This window comes from Clavelina lepadiformis, chromosome 7, assembly GCF_947623445.1.
Source record: "Clavelina lepadiformis chromosome 7, kaClaLepa1.1, whole genome shotgun sequence".
Classification (NCBI taxonomy): Eukaryota; Metazoa; Chordata; class Ascidiacea; order Aplousobranchia; family Clavelinidae; genus Clavelina; species Clavelina lepadiformis.
Genome location: NC_135246.1, coordinates 13,739,561 through 13,762,880, shown reverse-complemented (window position 1 = coordinate 13,762,880; position 23,320 = coordinate 13,739,561). Strand labels below are relative to the sequence as shown.

The 23,320-nt window shown below is 37.6% G+C and overlaps 1 protein-coding gene across 1 annotated transcript; it reads left to right on the top strand.

Moving 5' to 3' along the window:
- Positions 1–1,525: 1,525 nt before the first annotated feature.
- On the top strand, positions 1,526–17,826 carry LOC143465338 (uncharacterized). The gene is made up of 19 exons (XM_076963569.1): positions 1,526–1,886; positions 2,521–2,664; positions 2,907–3,062; positions 3,168–3,458; positions 3,561–6,908; positions 7,051–7,160; positions 7,326–7,511; positions 8,890–9,078; positions 9,174–9,263; positions 9,358–9,511; positions 13,885–14,060; positions 14,315–14,522; positions 14,668–14,849; positions 14,970–15,150; positions 15,490–15,669; positions 15,840–16,005; positions 16,135–16,328; positions 16,442–16,487; positions 16,629–17,826. Exons 1-19 carry the CDS (start codon positions 1,664–1,666, stop codon positions 16,684–16,686), a joined length of 6,282 nt encoding a protein of 2,093 aa, XP_076819684.1. The 5' UTR covers positions 1,526–1,663; the 3' UTR covers positions 16,687–17,826.
- Positions 17,827–23,320: the final 5,494 nt, after the last annotated feature.

Here is a 23,320-nt window from a genome sequence, read left to right as displayed (position 1 = left end):
TGACTTTTTTCAACAAATTTCAGTCGGTCCCGGTACTCGGTACTTTTCACGTTATAATTTCAAAATTTTAACAAGTATGTTTTCAAAACAACATGTTAATTATTCTTTAATACCAATTTTAGTATCTGTTGATCTTTTTTTAATTTAGAAATGTCAAGTAAAATTGCAAGCGATTAACGTCACATATGTTTTTACCTGGAGTAACCTTTACCGGGGGCATAATAACGGCAAAGATTGCTTTTGCAGCAGCATCCTTTACACAAAAAGTACCACTACCGAGTAACGGCAAAGAAGCAAACTACGTTTTTAAAATAGTGCCGAATACCGGAACCGTCGGTACATTTTTTTGCCAAGTACCGTTATTGTTACCGACGGTACTTTTAAAGCACCGACTGCCCACTTCTGAATCTTGGTAACATTAGCTTTTTTCGTTGAGCAATAGTAAGCCTTTACCTATAGGACTATTGGTTTAACATGTTAAAAAGCTTTTAATTGCCACCGTGTGTATGTTTTATTATAAATAGTTAGCATTACATAACTCACTACACCAAGTACATAGTTCTGTCCTGGTTGCATTATGACTATGTGCGTTGGTGTGGCACGAAGTATTCACTGTGTTTTAGCAATAACATTTTAGTGTTTAGCAGTAACATCTTCGTGGTCTTGTCTTACAAAACATTCCGTGTAGCAAAAGTGTTGATTTGCAAGTTTTCGCCTATAACTAAATTGTGCTTATCATTTGCTATTTTGGCTTCAGAATGACATTACATCGACCGGGTTTTAATGTTACTTAAACTTGTCAAGGTAAAACCAATACGAGCAAGCTAATATCGATCGTATCCTGTGCTAGGATACAAATCGAATCACATTAAACTTAATAAAAAATCGGTTCGTGATTGAACTAAACCGGGTTACAATAAGATCAGATCATTATGAATACACCTCACATAGCACAAAGTGGGTTTGCGCACTTATTGTCGTGGTTATCGCCATTGAAGTCATAGTGTTCAGAAACAAAAACAAACCGAGTTATAGTTAAGGCGATTTAATATTTGTTTACCGAGCCGTACCAAAGCAGGCTTTTCAGCCTCGTCTGTGATTTGTTTAAGCCAAGGCGTACTACAGTATGTAGTTATACGCGGTATTTGGTGCCATGAGAGATTACATTTCCATAAGTTTATGAGGTTAGGAGGATTGTTGGTGATGCTGAATTACACTAATTATCATTGAACATAAATATCACGCGGATGTCAACACAAATGTCATTACTGAAAAGGAATATTCGATTTTAACACGAGTCGAGATATTTTACAGGGAAAACAGCATTATCATCAACGACGAGTTGCTCTTTAAAAGACTTGGCTAAGCTCATTAGTACCCGTATTTCTCGGAAACCGTGTTGAGTTGCGTAAACACGTGTTGCATATCCTTCACCCTTGACTGTATATTTCATGTAGTGGCGTCTGTGAAGTGGAATGTTAAGACCATAATAGACCTACTAATGTACAATTTTCTTGCAGCGGCGTTAGACAAAGTTATATGATAATGAATTAAGTGTCGATTTTCTATTTGAATTGGTACTAGTTGTCGTTGGTCAATCAATCAACTACATAACACCGAGGATACGATTGGATTCCCACCGCTGTCCGCAAGACGTTTAAACATGGCCAAGGGCAGCAGTGTTGATGAGTTGGGAAGGGCTGAAGCGGATGGTCTAAACCTTGCGTCCGAGTTTATCAAGGAAGAGAGCGAGCTGGAATCGTCATGGGATAATTATTTGGAGGACTCAGTTGACATGAGAGCCGCAAAAGCTCTTAAACTGGAAAGCGTGAATGATCTTTTCCCACGCCGAAAGATGCACAAGGGAAGGCAGATATTAAGATACAGTAAGTTGTTTTACTTTTCTAATTTGAAGGTATTTGCCATGTGTTTACCTTAATAGATGTTCAGCACTAATACATTTTAGTATAGCCAGCATGTACACTAGAATTTGCTTATTTTTTTAAGTATATGTGACTGATTTCAGTGCAATCAAACTTCTGGACGTGGCAAATGATTAGGCTAAGGTTGTAATTTATCATTTATCACAGAAAGGTTAGCGTTTATTATGTGAATGTTTTCCCAGACAATTGTTCACGGTCAAGAAAAATTTCGTTAACGTTTCGCAGCGCCTTTTTGGCACTTTAAAGTTACACCAACATTCCATTGACTAGGTGTAAAGAACAGACGTTTTATTGTCAACTATATATCAATAGCATCAAGCAAAATTTTTATCCTGATGCGAAACAGAAAAAATCATCCACATTAAGATAATTATAACTGTATCTTTGTAATTCTAGCACAAAACACTATAGTGGAAAAATCTATTTCCTTATTTTGGCCCAACAAAGTGTATCTTTGATTAGTGTGCCAGGTACCCCGGTCTCGGAGTAGTAAAATAAAAGTATCTTGAATGACGTGGCCATTTAAAATGCCTATTACCCTACTACCTAACCGCAAAGTATCTTATGTTTATTTCAGGTCGCTCCGAGTCTCCCGCGCAGTCATTGGCTGGTATTATTTACTCGTCAATGACGTCAGACATGAGGTCAGCTGCTTGTTCAGTGAGCCCTTCCCCAAATCGCTTATACAGCGGACATTCGTCAAATTCTTCTGCACGTTCAGGTGGGTTGCTCTTACAGAATAGTGATGCTGCTAAGAAAACAGCATCCATCGCTGAAAGTGTATAGCTTAAATCTACTGCAGTTACTTGTAACATGTTGCCGTAAAAAGTAAACCTTGACTCGCAAAACCGTATGCCTAGTCACGAAAAGCAAACTCTATAAACGAACAAAACTAAAAGTGAAAACCGCCTACAATTTTATCTTTGCTGGTTATGCAAAGTTGTAAGATCTTCTTCTCTTCAGCGAGCATCACTCCGTTCTCCTGTAACACTCCAATTTCACATAAGTCATCAACGCCAAGAAAGCGGAAGAAATCAGGAAGATTCAATCAAAACGGAAGCCTTGATTTAAAGGAAACCATGACCACGATGGAGAGTCTGCAATTGTTGCCGCATGACGGTAATTATCATTCTGTGCTTTGTTCTCATAAGCAAAACCATTTGCGCGATATTCCTTTGTAACACCAAAATCTTTTTTATCATTTACTGGAAATATTTTTTGTAGATTCCTTTCAGTCAGAACCTGAGTTGGACTATGCTTTTAGCGAGCATAGGCAGACAATGGATATTTTGACGGGACACCTCAATGAAAGAAGGGTAGCTCATGGTGGATATGGCACCCCTAGTAGCTACGCGTCTGAGCAAGAGCTGAACATGTACTTCAATAGCACCCCAGCTTTGTCAGAAACACCAGATATGCCTTATGAACAAATAAATAAAGCAGAAACCAGCTTGGAAACAATGGCAAGAATTGAACAGAGCATGGGCGAACAAGTTATTTCTCTGGCCGAAGAAGGTGTGTTTATTCGACCGTAGGCTATATTGTACAAGAGAAAAATTATTTTTTAAAAAATATGTTTATGCAGGTACATTCAACTTTGACAAACATTTTTTTTAGATATTTTTGTTTCCGAAGATGTTTCCGTAACAACAAAAGCTCCCCTACTGCTGGTCGAGCAAGATATGCCGAGGTTTGAGGAAAATGAAAATCAGATAAAAGCAAAAAGATACAGTCCTCTTGCAGAAAAGTTTAATCTCTTTGCTGAATTTTTGGTTGACGACATGGAATCATTTACCGGCGAAGATGAAACTCCACGGTACGATGCTCAACAATACAACGAAGACAAAACAACCAAAGACCTTGAAGTAAAAAAACACAGAAGAAATTCGGACAGCGCCTTGACGAGAAAAAGCAAAAAACATGCAAAAAAAGACAAGAAGGCGGTTAAGACCACAGTCAAAGGAGAGAACATGCTACTGAACATGCTTAAAACCGCTTCTGCCTCTGTTATCGATGATGTCACAAGTGATTCCATCCTCCAAAATCTCACCAATTCACCCTCTAAGCGAGAAAAACACACTAGTGATACGTTTAGTGAGTTCGATTCATTCCAAGAGCGTTTAAAAGAGTTCAAGGAAGAGTATCGTCTGCTAGATTCACAGCAGGCAGACGAACACTTGCTGAAAAATAAGGAGGTCGTTGATGAGGTTGAGTCCACTATTTCTGATAACTTGAACAATGAGGAAACGTCTCCTGTAGAAAGCAATACCGAAGATAAAAATATTTCTCAGCATCAGAAGTGCAGTGTGCCACAAATGTTACAATCCTCAAGTGATATCGATATCATTCCTTGTTTTTCATCTTCTGACAACACCTGCTCCAACTCTATTGAAGGATTAAGTGATAAAGATGATGATGTGGGATTTTATGACAAGAATATTATTGACATCAAAAGCCTAAACGTGGAGAAGCAACAACTGGAAGATGCCGTTCGTGGTGTCCTCGAACAGGTTCAACAAGTCCTTATGGATCCTAGTTTTGAAAACAGAACGTGCAGTGAAGAGAATGATCTTAACGAAGAAGAATCACATAAAAAAAACCTCGGTCTGCAATCACAGAAATTTAAAGATGATTGCGAGGAAATGGTTACTACCAGCTTTTCTGGTCACCAATCGCCAATTTACTTTGAACGGGATAACGACCGCGGCAGCGATGTTTTAACTGCAAGATTAAAAACGGATTCAGAGCTGGAAAGTCAGACGACTACGCCTGTCATAAACGTTGAAGAATACAATCGTTTTGATAAGAACGCTGAGGGGATAAGTATAGTGGATGACGGCGACTCAAACTGTGTATTTGAAAATAAGCCAAAAGATGTGGTAGTTCCTGTCGATGTTGCTTACTACGATACACTCAGCGAGGAAACACAAACTAAAGACTGTTTAATTGAACAATCTGAACACGACGCCATACAAAGTTCAGAATCATGGGAAGTTAGATTGGAAGAAAATGTACGACAGACTCTTCCTACTGGTTTTAGGCTTCCATTGTCTCTAACAACCTTTGTGAAATATTCTGAACCTAGCTATTGCTGCGATAGTGGGACTGAAAGTGGGTATGGTACTACAACAGATTGTAAACCTCATCGTCCGTCTGAGGTAATGGAGGGCGAATTAAATACACCTGCATCAACGTCAAATGTAAAAGCTTCTGAGTGTCCTGTTACCATTAAAGATGTTGATCAACTATCTTCTGAGTCTTCAAATGAAGATGACAAAAATTATTCAGTTAAACCGGTATCCAGTTCAAGTTATAGCTTTGGGTTTCCGTTTGTTCATTGCGAGACTTGCTTGACCCCAAAAGATACAATCTCTAACAATTCTCCAATCGGGGCCGTATTTGAAGTCAAGGCTTCTGCTTTGGAACGCTGCATCGAATCTTACGATAAAATGGCAGAGAAGGTCGGCAAACACAACCTGCCCGAGTCTGAATGTAAAGACAGTGGCACAAAAATTAATTCAACTCCAAGCCCCCTAGAAAATGCTAAAACATCCAATCACGCTTCTGTAAACGACAGTGTTCTAGAATATGTCGCGCCAACGTCTTATTCCGAGCCTCCTGATGAACAGCATAAGCTTTCGGATGTACCATGTTTTGCAGCCTCAGAAAATGACAAAGAAATCATCACAAACATGCATGGTAAAGATACTGATGATCTAAAAGATCTTAAACCCCATTTTCAGGTATTGACAAAAGATCCTTGCAAAAGTCGTGAGTCAGAAAAAGACGTAAATACAGCAATGACACTAAAGTATACCCCTCAAACAAGGATCACTAACGCTTCCTCACAGATCGAGTTTGACGAGTATGGTGATCCGATAGTTGAGTCTTATAGAACGCCCCGACTTACGACGAATACAGAAGAATGGCTTGCTGAAAAAATATCCGATTTTTATGGGAGCGATTGCCCATCCAACCCAACTTCCCAGAAAGCCACATCAGAAAAGAAGAAGCTACGGAATCAAAAAACTGACCTTAGTAGTTCATCGATACCTTCTATAGTCATTAGCAGTCCGGTGGATGATTTGGAAACAAAACCAGAGGAATCCCAATTCCACTTTCCGGTTCCCATCCCGAATGATGATCCAAATTGTAAACCAAATATTTCAGAATGTTCTGTCAAAAAAGATTTGACCACGTTTGAATATAGCAAAGAAATCTTCGATACTTACCTACAAAGCAATGAAGCTGATTTTCAGGAGCGTAATAGCAGGAAAACTTGTCAGTTTACAACATCAGATGAAATGCATGAATCACAAAACCGTTATCAGCAGACCTCTAATTCAAAAGGCGGCTTAATCACAAAAACTAACAAAGAACAAATTGATGCAGAAGAAAGCACTGAAGTAAGGAAAAACTGTTGGCTACCCCAGCATACTTCGTCTTATGTCAAGACAAACCGTGAAAAGTATATCCTTCCAGCTTATTCGACTATATCTGAAAAGCAAAAGACGTCCACCGATTCCAACCACAAATCTTCAAACAAACAAGGCGTTATTATGCGAGATGAGTTCAGCTCGCAACTGAAGAGCAAATACAAGAATTTAGATGATCAGATCAACCGAATTTTGAATCCCACTCCCTCACCTCCGCTCTGTTGCGATAGGAGTAAAGAAGACCAAGATAATTCTTTTAATAGTCAGTACAAAAAATATCCGCTTGATCAAGTCAACAAAGTTAAAAGGAAAGTGCTGTTTGAAGACTGTGCTCATGTCGAAATGTCTTGTCAAGCCTTGTCAGAATATAAAAAAGAATCTCACCGCTATGCGTCAAACAGCCTTCGCAATGCACGTATCAAGAATTTTGCCCAATCGATTGTAGAATCGGACCGCAAACCACGAACCTCGACTAGAAGAAACATTTTTCCTGATGCAAAGAAACACCAGCATCAACATTCTTCAAATGGTACATTTTTCATTGTATTTTTTCTGTTAAAATGGGAAATGTTCGTAACTAAAGACTCAGTTGAAACTTCAGCAGGTACAGATCAAATTTCTTTTATGATAACAATTTACCACATTAGCTTATTGTTCTTGAACACCAACAGGTGAAGAAATCTCGACCACTTGTGATATCCGTCAGGTGGAGATAGTAAGCCCGCATACAGGCCATCAATCACATTTCACTTCACATCCTTCTAACATTACTGAGACTACGGTATGCCATGGTTCCACTGCATTTTATCCAATTTCAACTCTTTATAATGTTATCAATTTTCTCCCAATTTTTCTATTATAAAATAACCCCTGAAACATATACCTTTCCACTTTGTGATTTCTTTGAAGTGATCTATGAAGTATGAGAATATTCTGTATTGTGCAGATAAGCTATGATCGGGAAGATCTGGACATAATAGAAGAAGCGTTGCAATTCATCCGACAAAACTTGAATCGCGACGATTATTTGATTAAAAATCTAGAACGTCAGATGAAGGATAGTTGGCAACGAGTTAAAACAATAGAATCTGCACAATCTACTTTGGAAGATGATGACCATGAGTTTAAATTGGTAGGTTGAATCGCTGGCTAAATAAGTATCTGTCAGAGCACAACGTTCGTATAATTAAAATGGTAGTATATTACCTTTTGCATCCAAATGTAGGTTAATGTAGTGCTTCTTTGTGTTGCTTCGAACAGCTGAAACCAAGCACAAGACTCTAAAAAACAAGTTATGACTGTTTGTGGTCCATTGCGAAATACTCTCAGAAATTGAATTCGTTATTCCATCAGATCTTTTTTCAACCCATTATAAGCATACGCCGTTGTTGTATGCCAATAAGTAGAGAGTCAACCTAAGATTTTTCCGTTTTACCTGCGCTTGTTTGAACGTTAACCGTTAAGAGTTATGTCAGCTATACAATAAGAGTTTGTTATTGTTATTACAACTTCCTTTTCGTTCAAGTGGTTTCTTTTTTGCCTCAACGCATTCATCACTGTTTGGACGTTTAAGTGCAGACATTTCTTTAACATATTAACGAAAGTTATTAAAATGTGTAAAGCTGAATTGACAGAAAGGGATTAATACCATAAATAAGGTGTGTATTACTGCCGGTGTTATACTAACAGTGGTGATGAGCAACTTATAATTTTGGTAAGGTTTGTGGGTCACTGTATGGATTTGAGTGTTGAAGAAGAACTACATAATTGGGTAAAGAGTGCCGTGGGCGATAACAACTAGTTTTGTAAAGTTATGCGTTACTCCGGTCTTTGTTGCTAATTGATTAATTAAGGGCAGGCGATTGTTTGGGTTGTATTACTTTTCGAAATAATTCTTTTACGTTTATTTCTAACCACTATAAGGGGTTAGTTTGAGAAAAATTGAGAAAGGCGACGGTTATTTTTACAATTGTTTGAAATTACTCGCCAGTTGCCAGTGCGACTGGCGCTGGTTGATTTCAAACCACCCGCTTAAAAGTTGATCTCCCTGCCTCTTAAGTTTTCCACTTGTAGAACACGTTAGTTAAAGTGCTGGTTGTGTTGTCGAAGCATTTTCGCTGTACGTTGAAGTTGTATTTTTACTGTTTCGTCATTCGTAAATCTTGCAATAGCTAATTGAGGTTGATATATAGTTTAACGTTAGCACACAGCTGATCGAAAATCGAAAACTGATTGTCATTTACAAGTCATCTACAGTTCAGTTGCAATAATGTGATAAGGCTATGGTAAGATGCGTAGAACATAACCTCCATTGGCTACAAGTTACGTTACAAATATCTGAAAACTGGAGTCTCATGCTGTAACCAGATTAATCATCACTGGTTATGATATAATGTAAAGATTATTACCAACCTTTGCAAACTTCAGAAAGCGTTTTCAGAAAAGTATATAGTCGTCGACTATTTCCTTTGCATAAACTTGACTAACTGTCTTACCGCCACTCGTTGCAGAACATGTCTAACGGAACACGGACAAAGCAGGAACGTTCGAACAAAGTGAGAGCTTTAGAGGAGGTGGTCGGATTGCTTAAGAAGCATGTTCAGCACAGAGAGCTGGAAATTAATGATCTCGGAAGCCAACTTCGGCAGTCCAATGACAAAATTAGAAATCTTGAAAAGAAACTGGATCAGAAGAACACGGTGCGTCTTGTAAAAAGTAAAATATTACTGAAACCTAAAGCAAACTTGTAAAGAGGAGCTTGAATGTTGATTTAATGTGGAACGTTGGCTTGCAGGAGGAATCAAGAGTAAAAAGCTTACGGCACGATAAGGAAAACATTCATAAGAAATTAAAGTCAATACAAAACGAAAGAGAAGAACTAAAGGTGGGTCTTGGTTTAATTAAAGTTTCATTTTTTTGCAATAAGTTTTGAAATGTTAAAAGTGAGAGAAAGGCCATAAACTACCCTATTTGTGCAGAGAAAAATTGATTTGACAAAGATTGAAAAAGAGGACGCTTTAAAAGCATCAAGGAAGGCAAGAGAAGATCTTCATTTTGAAAGAAAGAAGCAAGATATGATGAGAAGCAATGGACTAACATCACATCCCCAAACAAAGAAACACCAGGAGAAAAGTATAGGCTATGTTTTACGATTTTTACGACAGATGAAAGCCATTACTGCTAAGACGATTTGTTTTCAGAATCATAGCCATCGCTTTGGTCAGAATGCGTTGAACAATGTCTTGTTTCAATTTAGTGTGCTGGCTGACTTCGCGCTGTCAGGTTTTTTGTTCATATTCCTATTCCCCTCCTATAAAGAAGCAGTTGAATAAATGAAGAAACACCTAACCAACTATCAAAGGAAATGTAAACCAAATTTCGAGGGATGTTCAGCTAACTTTGTAGAGTAGGTACCAGCATATCGGTAAGAGACAGGTTATCAGTGAAAGGATCTTGTGAAGTGCAGTAAACAATCGACACTCAAGTTGCTCTAAGTGGCCAGATAGAGTCGCTGGAGAGAAATTTTTGATGAAGGTTCAGAATTTCTGTAGTTGTGTCGTGGCAAGTCAAGAAATTGGACACAGGAGTTATGTTTTATTTTAGTACATGACGCAATAAAAAACAGGGTTTACACATTTTCATTGTTAAGGAGGCAGGTGTTTAAGATATTGTGTCGTGGCTCGTCCTTGTACTTTGTTTTGTACACCACCAACGGTGGGGCAAGGTGAATATGTAAAAAGCTGTGCTTCCGTCTACCTATTTCTAAAACAACATATGACCTGAGACATTTTTTGCGTGCGCCGCGATGGTATACATAAAACTATACCCTAGTTCTGAGGTAACAATAGTTAGCCGGGTTACCGTCAACAACAGACAAAGCGATTGGCCGAGAGTCCATTGTAGGAGATAAAGCGATACGAAAATCAGAATAAAGCACAATGGAGGTAAACAATAGGGAGCTTGTGAATTAGTTCTTTAGTTTGGCAAAACTTTTTCGCCTTTGCGTGCCACTGGTAGCGCTGGTTTAAAATTCTGGATCAATGTACGAATCGACTTTTGCTGGAAAGTTTTTATTTCAAAAAGTAACTTTGCTTTGTCTAAACGTTTGTGTTTCGAGTTTCGACTTTATTCTGTAGAGGGGAAAGATTTCTATGGTTTTACGATAAATGTTTTGAGTATTTGAATTGAAGACAACAACAATTTGATTTTTGCAGAAGTTAAGGTATATATTTGAAGGCAATCTGATTTTGCTCATTTGCTTTATTGTGAAGGTAAGATAAAGGATTGATCATTTAGCTCACATTCCTCGAATTGTTAACATGATAATAATGGCTAAAAATACTTAGTGTTTTTCTTTTGTAGATATCTGCTTAAGAAATACTACTATACTTTATATTATTTCTAATAAAAGGAACTCAAAGTAAGGTAAAGAAAACCGACAATTAAAAGTTTATTGTGATTCAGTATATTTCTATGCTTTTGTTAATTATTATTTGTCGCATCATATTGGAAACTTGTAACGGCATTGTAAGCATTTTCAGATAGCAAACAGTATATCGGCAAATACCAACAACAGTTTTCATAATGCAAACGTCATGTTATTAGTTAGTCGCAGGAATAACTTTTAGTCAAAATTACTTAACAACAAACAATTAGTTGTCTAATAACATGCTTGTACTGGTACCTGTACAACTGTTGGTAATGTTATCTTGTGGTCCAAACAAAAGATGCCTTGGCGTTCTCTTTATTGGCCTTTTGTTGTAACGTTAACAAGCTCTTTTCTTTAACGTCGATACTTACAAAGTAGGCGGAGATTTGTTTCATCGAATTGATTAAAATTCTAGGCTTTGTACAGGATATTGAACGCATTTTAAATTAAATTAATATATCACAGTATCGTTGGTAACCAATGACTGGTATGATGCATACATGATGGATCATAAGAAATATCTTGTGAAATATCTTGAAAACCAAATAGTAAAACTTGATTGGTACAATGCTGTGTATTGTCTTTACTCTTTTGAGCAATTTTCCTAATCATCTTTTGTTTACATACATCAAAAGCGGTATCGTGGGTTTTGCGACTAATCTGGTTTTGTAATAGAAATATAATAGCCCAAGGCTGCATGTTTAGAAATGAAATATGAGAATGAAAAGATTATGCTTTACACATTACCTACACTCCTACAGTATGGAAAGCTGTCAGAACTTCTTCTGGTTGTCATGATGATACAACAGCCGAGTATGCTAATAAATTCAAAATTTCTTTGTGTTTTTGAAGTTTTTCTGGGATTCCGCAAGTCGGCAAATTTCAAATTCGCCGCCACGAGTTTAATTCACACGGACTCGACACGTAACTTACGAACGGCGTTTATACAGTCAATTCAAGCGAACGAAACGCGGTGAACGAAAAGTATAATGTAAATTCGAAGAAGTTGTAATATCGCTATGTCTATCTTCGGTTTGTTGACTTATGCTTCGACCGTTGGTTCATAGCGTGTCTTGATGACTCGTGCTCAGACATGTTCGCAAAACTCCTATGGTTATGAATGACAATCTAATTTTGGTTTTAATCCAGAGATAACTATTTGGTTGCTGTGTATTCTCGGTGTGAATGTCAGGTTTTCACTTAACCTGTCAGTGCTTGTCTTAACCGGTGTTATTTCAACGCCGATATTTGATGATTTCGACAAACTCTCTATGAGAATATTTGTACCTTTCTGGAAATGCAATTTAATGTATTTCAAACTATACTACTGTACTTTGTTGTATTTGAAATCTGTGCAAGCTACTGTTTCTTGCACGTTTTGCTATCCTTTGTCTATGTTTCATATATGCCTTTGATGAGACAGTTTAATACATTGTTATTTAAACTGTACGCTTTCTGTAAACCCTTCAACTACTCTCTGTAAAAACAATGTCTCTAATCCGCTTATGTTTCATCTTTTTCAACAAGTCACTGTAATTTTCCGGGGCCATCAGTAATGGAATTCGGAATAAAACAGTTTTTAAGTAGACACATTGTTTCGAAAAGAACACAAACTCTTTTGTTGGCTTTTCTCCTATTTTATCATTACCGGAAAGCGGAACAATTTAAAAGCCTTTGGTAAGGCAGGAGTTTGTATTGTGAAAAGTATAGAAACTGTACAGGTTTTGTCTTGACGTCTACCCAAGATAATCGCTTAAAGCAGGCGCACAAGCGATGAAATATAGTGTTATGTGAATGTTTACTCCCGCTTCGGAAAATGCGTGTCTTAGAAGGAGCAATTAATTGCATTCCAGTAGGTCATCAAGTAGAAAGCTCAGGAATCCTGCTGGGTTTTATTGTTGTGCGTCGCTGCGGCGCATCAATGATTAACCCTCTTGGTCTTAGGCGATTATCGGCATTCGCTCTACTACGATAAAGCGGTTGCTGGCGGAAAATTCGAACTGCTTTCTCTACGATATTACAAGCTTTCAGCAGTAACATGCGATGCGTTTTAGCAAGTTTACACGTTACTAGGCAGAGTTAAAACAAAAGAAACCTCCTTTAGAGAAAGATCAACGAAAATAACAGTTGGCAAAGTTATAGTAAATACAAAGTTAAGCTAGGAGTTTAATTGTAAACAGCATTAGTGTTTGTATTTAGCAAAAGAATCTTAGGTCAATGTATTGTTTGTCAGAAGCTGTTGAAAATACTTCATAAAATCATTTAATGGAGGTTTATATTTTTGTCACATAAAACAACAGACATTAATTCTGCCCATTTTTAGTAAAAAGCGTCAGTTAATTATTATTGCGTAAATTACAATAAATCCTCAGAGTCAGATAGAAAATGATGGACTCGTTAAACGTTAGCAACTGTAGTGAGTTGGGTAAGTATTTTGCATATAGGTATATGTAGCTGCCTAAAACTTTTAACAACAACTACTTTCCCAATTAGCTTGTATATGCGAAACCCAGAACAATGAAATATTCTTTTATCTGTAGGTTATTCATTTAATGTTTTAACTTATCCATAATTATTCTCATTCTAGCAGTTAAATGCATAAAGAAATGGTCTTATGACTTTGAAGCTTTAGTGAAATTACATCTATACCATGACTCCATGAGTAAAACTTGGAACATCGTCGCCAAGAAACGAAACGTCGAGACATAAAATTTGTCTTTACTTTTTGTTTAATTAACGCGAAACGTCATCGGTTTCAAAAGAAATTGTGACTGTGATTGCTCATATAGTTTGTACATCCGTAATACTGCCGTTTTGAAGGCGCATCCCTGAACTGTGTAAATAGATGTGGCCCTGATTGATTCGCTGAGTAACGAAAAGCACACATAAGCAACAAATAAACACGATAGTTTTATGACAGTTTTCCGTGTCGGGTATTATCCCGCATCATTTTACAAAGATTGTCGTTAGAAAACAATTAAAAGAATGGAAGGTATAAAGTAAATCCTTTTTTCCACCACGTTGCAAGAAAGAATTAACATATTTTCTTTCGTATTAACGTTTGCAACATTTTTAGAAGAACTTCGGGAAAAAGTTGATGAGCTGGAATTGCTAAACAAATCCTCTACGAGTGAGCTGGAAAAAACGGAAGTCGAGCTGGCGTCGCTGAAGCGTGAAAACCGCTCAATGCGGATGAATGGTGATCAAGTGTTGCTGGACTTAAAGACTGATAACACCATCATGCGAGAAAAGGTAGCCCATTTTTATGAGCCGTTACAACGTTGTTGTTATATGTGTACTCTGTGTTCTTTCCGAAACTAAATCAGTTATACTTTTATGTTCTTTTTTGCTTTCTGCTGCTACAATGGATGGCTGGAAAATGAGTTCAAGATATTTATAAGAGTGACATTTATAGCTCATAAAAACGCTTGAAACTGCTGTTATTAAAAACTTCAATTTTCCTTCTGCAAATTCTTTTTGTCACTCAATTGTGCTTAACTTTTCAGCTTGATCGGATGCATGAACTTTCGACTGAGAATCTCCTTCTACAATCCGACGCTGCAGATTATCAGGCAGAGTTGAACAACTTGCGTCTCGAATCAAAAGACCTGAGAGGAAAAGTCTATGAACTTGAAGAAGAGAAGCGACAGCTTCAATCTGAGGTTTACGACCTGAGACGATTCATCGAACTCCTAAAAGCCAACAAAACTGGCGGTAAAGTTTGTCTGTTTTTGCAATTAAGTTTAAAACTCCAAGTTCATTTTTATTTGCTTGTTTTATCTCCTATTGCTTTCATCAAGGAAAATACACTCCCTTATAAAGAGCAACCTACTTTCTTTAAGACCCTTCTTTGTAACAGACTCAAGACAAGATCTTTTAAATAAAATCGAATATTATCAAATGGAACACGATCGACTGATGGATGAGGTCAGAAGGCTAAAGCACCGTTTAGGCGAAATCAGCCCCAGGGCTTCGTATTCACCCCGATCGCAGGCTAGGTCAACTTACCCTGGACCCTCTTCTAACTACAGCCCCACTAAAGTAAGGAAATGAAAGAAGATGCTATATGGCAGTGACACGTTTTAAATCAATAAGATGAAAACAGTCTTCCTTTAGAACAAGAATTAGAATTGATGGTTTTTGTTAATTATTTTCCCCCAGCAAAATGTCAGATTTTCGCACTCCTTGGAACGCGGGAGGTCTCCTGTTTCCGACGCCATGGCAGCAGGCACCGCGTCGTCTTTGGGAGCGGTGCGTATTGTTAAGGAGAGGAGTTTATCCCCTACTGCTGCACTTAACCTCCGAGATCTCACAATGGAGCGATACCATCAACATATGGAAGGTAAGCATCTCATGATTTCATATATGGCTTAATCTACAAGAACCAGACAGTATAGTGTTGGTAACGTTACGTACAGAAGACAGGCTTGTGTCGTTAATGTACAAAATGAGGCGACAATGCGAATAAAATTAGTTGAGATTAAAGTCTCGGCGATAGACTTTACACTAAATTTATAATAACTGTTACTACAAATATGTGTTATATAAAGCAACATGTATCTCATAGAATCTAGTTTATCTCACTGTCCTTGCTTTGTCCTGTTAGCGTATGTCCGCACCCTAAGAGTATTTAAGACACACGTGTTTGCTGGAACTTGACTCTATTTACTGCTTCATTTAGGTCCCGAATCGCCTCGCTCAGTGGATAGCGATTGTACTGAATTTCTGCTAAAACCCCAGCATGAGACAAACGGGCACGCAGGGCTGCCCAGCACAATCCTTCAATCTCATAACGACAGTGACGACGATGATGACGATGTTGAACTTAATCTTCCTCATATGCAAAATAGGAAACTGTCCGGTCCGTAAATCGTTTTTATCATTTTAAAATGCTGCGTTATAATTATCTCTACCAAATGTATATCTACAAAAATATTGAGCGCATTTACTGATTAATTATTATTGTTATTAACTTCACCACATCATAATATCTGGCACCACAAAACCAATAACCGTAACGCTTGATTGCAGATACCGTGGGGTCTAACCATACGGGTTTACGACACTGCAGCAATGAACGCATGGCTTGCTCCAACAACGGGAGGAGATCATGTAGTCCAACCAATCCCGGCGGCTTTAGATCCCTGAGTCCTTGCATGACATCAACTCAAAACGGCCCACGCGACACCGCACGGGAGTATGTAATAGTAATTGTTGTTGAATAGGTATAATATTAAGACAATGCCACTGGACTTTTAAGCACTGTGAAATAATTTTAACTGCGTCACTGCAGTAGTTCTAAAGGCTCTTACCATTAATTGTGTAGTCGATACCCAACTACCATAAAGAAATCCCTCCCACGAAGAGCATTTGCTCCACGATCACCCGCAGATCTGATGCTCGGTTATTGCATCAAATTTACGAGGCCTGGTGGAAAGTTGAGTAGAGGAACTGTCCGATACATCGGTCATCTGCCCACAAGAGACGAAATATTTGTTGGGGTCGAATTAGATGGTTATGGTAAGTTAGGGTCTGTGATGACATCGAATTTGATGCTATGAAATAGTGTGAATTTCATCCCAAGTGACATTAATCTTTGTTCCATGTTTTCAATATTTAAATTTCTTTTGCAGATGGAAAACATTCTGGAACATTCCAAGGAAAGAAATATTTCACTTGGTAAGTTACTTCCTCACTAGCAGTAGCAGCATGGATCACAAATGCTTGTCCTAATAACCTTTTGATCATAACGCTGAGTTAGATGAAAGTTTCATTTACAAGAAAACTTTTTATTTGAAATTATTTTTTTTTTTCTTATAGCCCTACCAACAAAGGAATCTTCACGCCTTTTAGCAAAGTGATAATGGCATGGGAGTAAAATCAGAAAAAAACTGAGATATGCAACGTCATATTTTTAACTCAGCGGTCAGGAGCAAAAGTTGCTTCTTTTTATTTTTGTGACTGCAAACCGCTTCTATTTGCTCGAAGGCAAATATCCACGACGCCCGTTTCTTTGCTTTTTGCATTTGTTTTGTCTCGTGTCGAGTAGATATTATTCTATCTTTGCTATTTTGCGATTGTCTGGATGTTTATGCTCGTGTCTTTATAAGTTGGTTGGATAAACTTTATAGCTCCTACCTCCATTGCTTGATAACTGGTTAATGGCAAAGGCTTTGCCGCCGTCTTACGTTCAATTTTTTGACGATTTACTATTTTGTTTCGTCCCACATGTAGTAGCTCAGCAGTTATAAATTTGCCGAACACCAAAACCCGGTATGCTTCATAGATGCGGTAAACGTAGCATACGTAGAATTGTAGGCAAATTAATACTTACAAGGCAATTTCACCCCACTGTGATTATCAGTAGACTATAACGTAGCAAGAAAAAACATAAAGCATTTCAAAAAGTTTACTTTTGAAATTGGTTTACACAACTGTACGTCTGCTACATAAAGATTTATTCCAGGATAGCTTACCCATAAAACAGCAAGTTCACGCAAACTATTCTTTTTCGCAATCGTTTTCATTGATATTCATTAAAATGTGATATAGGCGTACATTGTACGTAGAAATATATTTATTTCTTCAAAGACATACTCACAATGTTTGTAAAGATACTTTATTTCCCTGTGTCGTCCACTGTAATATAATTTAGATTTTGTGGTATTGAAACTTGTTGTTTGTTTTAAAATACTTGTAAAATATTCGGAGAATGTGCACGTACTACTAACCTCATGAATGAGGTCGTATTTTTTTCGAATTTTATAGTTCATATTTTGTTTGTAAATATGGCGATGTAGATAGCGTTTAAATATCAAATACGTTAAAAATTATTTTAATTTCTGTTTAATTACTCATTTATCAGATATTATTTTTATACTTGTTTTAATTCTTGTGCACTCTCGGGTGCCGTTATTTGTATTTGCTTATGCGAGAAATTTAGTTATTGTACATTTGATGGGCGAACTTCTCGGTAAATATTCACAACAAACGTGAATAAACGTAAGAATACAGCTGACGGACGTGATAGGCTACTATTATAGACAGTTTCATGCAACTCAAAGTGAAACCACACCTGACCACTGAGTGCATGGAGCAGAACTAATGTGGTCATCATGTAAAAAGTTAAAAAGCTGAGGGTATTATATTTATCAGTCAATTGCAAAGAAAATATAAAACAACAAATGGCACAGTCACAGTCGAGCTTAACTGCCCAAGATGACAAACCAGTGTAATCATCAATCTGTGTATAGAGCTACCAAAATTTGTTCCACTGCTTGCATTGCTCCTGTTTGTAGTTTTTAACCGTATATGTAGTTAAAGGTTGTGTTATGTTGTTTGATTGGAGGCTAAGGTATCAAATTACAACAGGTGATTATTAAGTAAAACGCGCATTCGCTTCATTCTTAGTATTTATTGGAGTCATATTTTTCTACATTTAGACCCTAACTCCGAAAACCACATTCTTACATTAGCTTGGATATTTGAACAGACATTTTTATTTTGATGATGACGTACAGTGACCTATACTAGTATCCCATATATCGGGAAAGGCTGCTGCCAGCTTAATAAGCTATAATCAGCAAAGTTGATTTGATTGGTCGCATTATACAATTTTTAGCGATTCAATCATTTTATTTTTCGTCAAAAGCGCGGTGGATACGAAAGGATCGAGCCAGTTGTTACGTACAAGCCAGATTAACTTACCTGTCATACACGTGTAATTTGTTATCGAACGCTTCATATAGGCTACATCCAAGGAAATAACAGTACATGATAGGTTTTCGGTTTCCATAGTCAATTACTGGGCATTACAGTAGATAGGCGTTTAATATGATCACCGATTTAGGTCTACCGGTAGGTCATCAACCAACGACCAAAGCTGAAACCGTTTTGGTCGGGGTAAATTAGATACAAGTTAAATCTTTTGCGTTTTGTTCGAGTGATTAATACTTTTGACAATATTTCATAACCTAACTTTACTATGCTATGATAAATAATCTTTATGTTCGGACTGAGGAAAGTATTTGCACGACTTAAACCCGGCTATGGTTCCTTTTTTGTATGAGCGAGCACTCGTCAAGGATCTCTTGTTCTCTTCAATAATAAATTTTACAGGATTACATAATAACAACTGCAATTGTTAACAACCCGGCGATTCCTAATCGCTCGAGTCCCAGTGATTGAGCTAGCTTTTGTGCAACTTCCGATTATATTAGATAATTTTTATTTTGTTTTTTCAGTTTTTTTTTATATAGTGTTGCCCGAATTTAGAACTGCCCACCAGGTCCTCTGCAGCAAACAGCAAGTGTCGTTTACGCCTTGCCAAGGAGCATTACAACGGTACTACAGCGCCACTTAGTATAGAACACGGAAAAAAGTACAAAACATGAGCCGCATTTATTTTAAGGCCAGCGTTCAAACTAATCAGGTTATTAGAAAATAGTTTTGCGTAGCGTTTTTTCTCCTAATCAATATAGTTATACTTGAATAATTGCTGTTTTTTAACCTGGTTTATATGATTATAGGCAGCATAGATAGTAGATACTATGTTAACATGTAATGTCTATGGTGGTAGTGGCCATTAATGCAGCACTGTAGCCCATTATCTTATGGAGACTGGAAATCGTTAACGTGATATAGGATTAGGAAGAACATTTTGTCCACTGAGAATACATGACCATTGTCATTCTGGCAGACTCCTAGCAGAATCATAGTTTCCAAACGAACAAAAGTGTTTCCGACTCCCATTTAAAAAAAAAACAACATAAAGGAGCATAAAATAAAAAAGGAAAAAAAAGTTCAACGCCGTCAGTCAACCAATTAAAAAAAATTATTTAAATGCATATTTTTACTTAAAAAATGAAAGTAACAAAACAACAGGACAACAGAAAAACAACAAAACATACTTAAAGAATGAGTTTCAAGATATATGAATGTTGTACACCTTCGTCACAATAAAACACAATTTGGGTATGTGACGCGTTATTACCGCCAACACTTACAAAAAGCCGTATTTATCAAATGTTTCGCGTCATTCTGCTGAGTGATCCCGGAACATGTGTGAATTTTTTATTGCAGATTCTTAAAGAACATTTACTCCTATTCACGATGGTGACCTTGAAATCGTTCCTTATAGGCCGGAAAGTTTCGAAAGTTATAAAAACGCGACAGGTAGGGGAGGGTGGGGTAAAGTGGACCACCTAAGGCTTAATCGTTACAATTCACTGATTTCACCAAAACATTTGACTTGTTTGTTTTGAGAGTTAACTCTAAGGTATTTCGCTAATTTTTGAAGTGTCCTTTTATTGATTGCTTGCTTTCTTACATAAAATTTTTTTGATTTAAAAGCACCTCCAATAGTCCACTTTACCCCATGCACATGTGTGGGGTAAAGTGGACCACCGTAAGTTTTGAGTAAACAAGGCAATCTGTTCCACATCACAATCAATTTATTTACAAATTGTCATCATAAGCGAAGTAGTTATGAAAGTAATCGCAGTTCACCATCAATTTTTAAAAACATAATTCACAAATAAAGTTGTCATCCTCTTCATTACACCCAGAGCAGGCTTCATGCGCCCATCGCATGCATTTGGAGCACTGGATCCACCCATCATTCTCGGATGATTTGGAATACATTTCGTTGCAGTAAAAGCATTCTGCATCTACGTTGTTATCACTTTCATCGACTGTGTCCTTCTGCTGCATTGATGACCTGGAAACCTTAGCTTTCTTCATAGAACGCTTTTTCGATGAACTTGTTTTACTGCTGTTGCCAGATACCGCGAATTGGCTACGATTCGTTGCAGCCAACTGCTTCTTGTATGGTGAACTGGTTAAAATAGCAGTTGCACCTCTCTTAGACTTCCTCTTTTGGCGAGTGTGAGCTGCTTTCGGCATAGGAAGCAGTTCAACAGGACTTATAATTGTGAAACTGGAATTTGCATCTTCAGGAGAGGACGGTTGGGCTACATCTATTGGCTGTGCAAGTAACGATTCAGGTATCTCGAGAAGACCAGCCGCATCTAAGCCAATATTTCTGCCACCACACAAGTCAATGCTAGTTGAACTAACATTAACGGAGTAAGATTCGGTGTTGGTTGGAACAGGATCAATAGGAATATCAGTAACATCCGATGGAGCAAAGTCAGCCTCTCCAAAAACGTCAGGATTGTAAGGTACGATTCCACATTTCTCGAAACCGCTGATGAAACCACTAACTCTTTTTCTTGGGCTTCGGAAAATGTGGAATGAGACCTTCCAAGTCCCTTTTTGCTCCCAGTAGCATTAATATTATTTCCTTGGACCCTTCTTATGAGTGTCGTTTTGGGAACTCCATACGCTTTGCTTGCTTTATGGTAGCCCATTCTCTTTTCATTTACTGCCCGAATGGCGATAGTCATAGCCTCTTCGGTCCAAGATTGTTGAGTTGATGTCCTTTGGCGGTTACGAGGCATTCTACAAAACAGGATTACAAGATAAACATCACCTAATTCGGTCATGAAACTATAAACAAGAAAAAGTTAACGACGGGGTAAAGTGGACCCCCACTGGTCCACTTTACCCTCACCCCTTGGTTACTATTATTTTGACTGTTGGCCAAATTTTGGCTAGTCAGTAAGCGGAATGAACCTATGTCATGTGTACGTGATACAGTAAAACTCCTTTCTACCATTCAACCAAACTTCTACCTTATGCATGTAAAATAAAATCTAAGTTACAAGACATACCTTTCAATAGATCAGAGAGTACAAAAAACGAATTCCGTGCCTTTTCTTGCCTTTTTTTCCACGTAACCTCGAATAATGGCGTGTGCAACCACGTTATGTCATGCTTCACTAAACTTAGTGGTATCCGCGCGGTTAAAAAACTTTATTAAGAAAATAAGAGGGGTGTGCCACTTTACTCCGTTGGTCCGCTTTACCCCACCTTCCCCTACTAAAAACACGATATTACCGCCAACACTTACAAAAAGCCGTATTTATCAAATGTTTCGCGTCATTCTGCTGAGTGATCCCGGAACATGTGTGAATTTTTTATTGCAGATTCTTAAAGAACATTTACTCCTCTTCATGATGGTGACCTTGAAATCGTTCCTTATAGGCCGGAAAGTTTCGAAATTTATAAAAACGCGACAGGTATTAAAAACACGATAATACCGCCAACACTTAAAAAAGCCGTATTTATCAAATGTTTCGCGTCATTCTGCTGGGTGATCCCGGAAAATGTGTGAATTTTTTATTGCAGATTCTTAAAGGAGCTTAACCACATTAAAATGATAAATCCTCTTTGTGTATGTTTTAAAGGGCTGAGTTGACTTTTAAAACAGTAATTGCAATACTTATTGATCAACTTTCAAACAATTTTAACTTATCTAGAGAAAAGGATGTTTACACCAAGAATTAAGTAGGCTACTTAAACAAAACTTCCCATATTTCTGTCATAAACTCAGTATTTTGTCAACCTTAAAACATATTTGCAGTTTGACAAATGCTTTCTATTTACACTAAATAGGCCTATATAACAGGGGTGGGCAAACTTTTTGTACTGAGGGCCACATTTGAAAAAATGTTGCAGCCGGCGGGCCGCACATTCTCATTACAAAGTAGGAAAATTTACCCGGTGTGTAAATAAACGCATATTCATATTAAACACAATTTTTGTATTCCACACTCAGTTACGTTTAAATCTATGCAATCATCATCACAAAATTTAATGAGACTTGTGCAACTGTTCACAGTTTTACGGTTACGGTAGGCCTACGGTAGCCGCTACCGTAATTGTATTTTATGATCAAACAATTGAATCAAGCAATGCGTGAGAAGTGTGTGTTGCAATACATGCGCGACTGACGCCTTACGGTATTACGGTAGCCGCTACCGTAAATGTATTTTATGATCAAACAATTGAATCAAGCAATGTGTGAGAAGTGTATGTTGCAATACATGCGCGACTGACGTGTGTGTGTTTACGCACTGAAAGTGAAGAGAAAAACACACTCGTAAAGGGAATAATATTTTGTCATGTAACCTGTTTAATTAAAACAATAAGTGATGAGTAGGAGTTTCTGCAAGTGCCGGCGGGCCGCAGAAAATGGACCCGCGGGCCGCATGCGGCCCGCGGGCCGTAGTTTGCCCACCCCTGCTATATAACATGTTAAGAATTCAGAGCCAAAAACACTTGATAACTAGGCTATTTCAACATCTTGGGCAGGTAAATGCATTTACTGAGTACATACAATACAACTACATGCACATTTGTTTTGGAAATCAGTCAAATTACTACATCTATGCTTTTACTTAGGTTTGTAGACTGTTATCCATACAGTTGCTGACTTGATTATTGAGACAGTGTAAGTGCAACCTATTGTGATTTTGTTTTTTCAACTACATGCAACCTGTTATTAAGCTATAGCTAATGGGCTATGGTCTACAAAGAAGCTTCACTTCCAGACTTCTGCATTGCATCAACCTAATAGGCCTAAAATGTCAGAAGAACCTGACATTTTA

Coding starts and splice junctions, on each gene's coding strand:
- LOC143465338 (XM_076963569.1), top strand. CDS start 1,664: ATGGCCAAGGGCAGCAGTGTTGATGAGTTGGGAAGGGCTGAAGCGGAT. Junction 1,887..2,520: donor AAGGCAGATATTAAGATACA/GTAAGTTGTTTT, acceptor TGTTTATTTCAG/GTCGCTCCGAGTCTCCCGCG. Junction 3,459..3,560: donor TATTTCTCTGGCCGAAGAAG/GTGTGTTTATTC, acceptor CATTTTTTTTAG/ATATTTTTGTTTCCGAAGAT.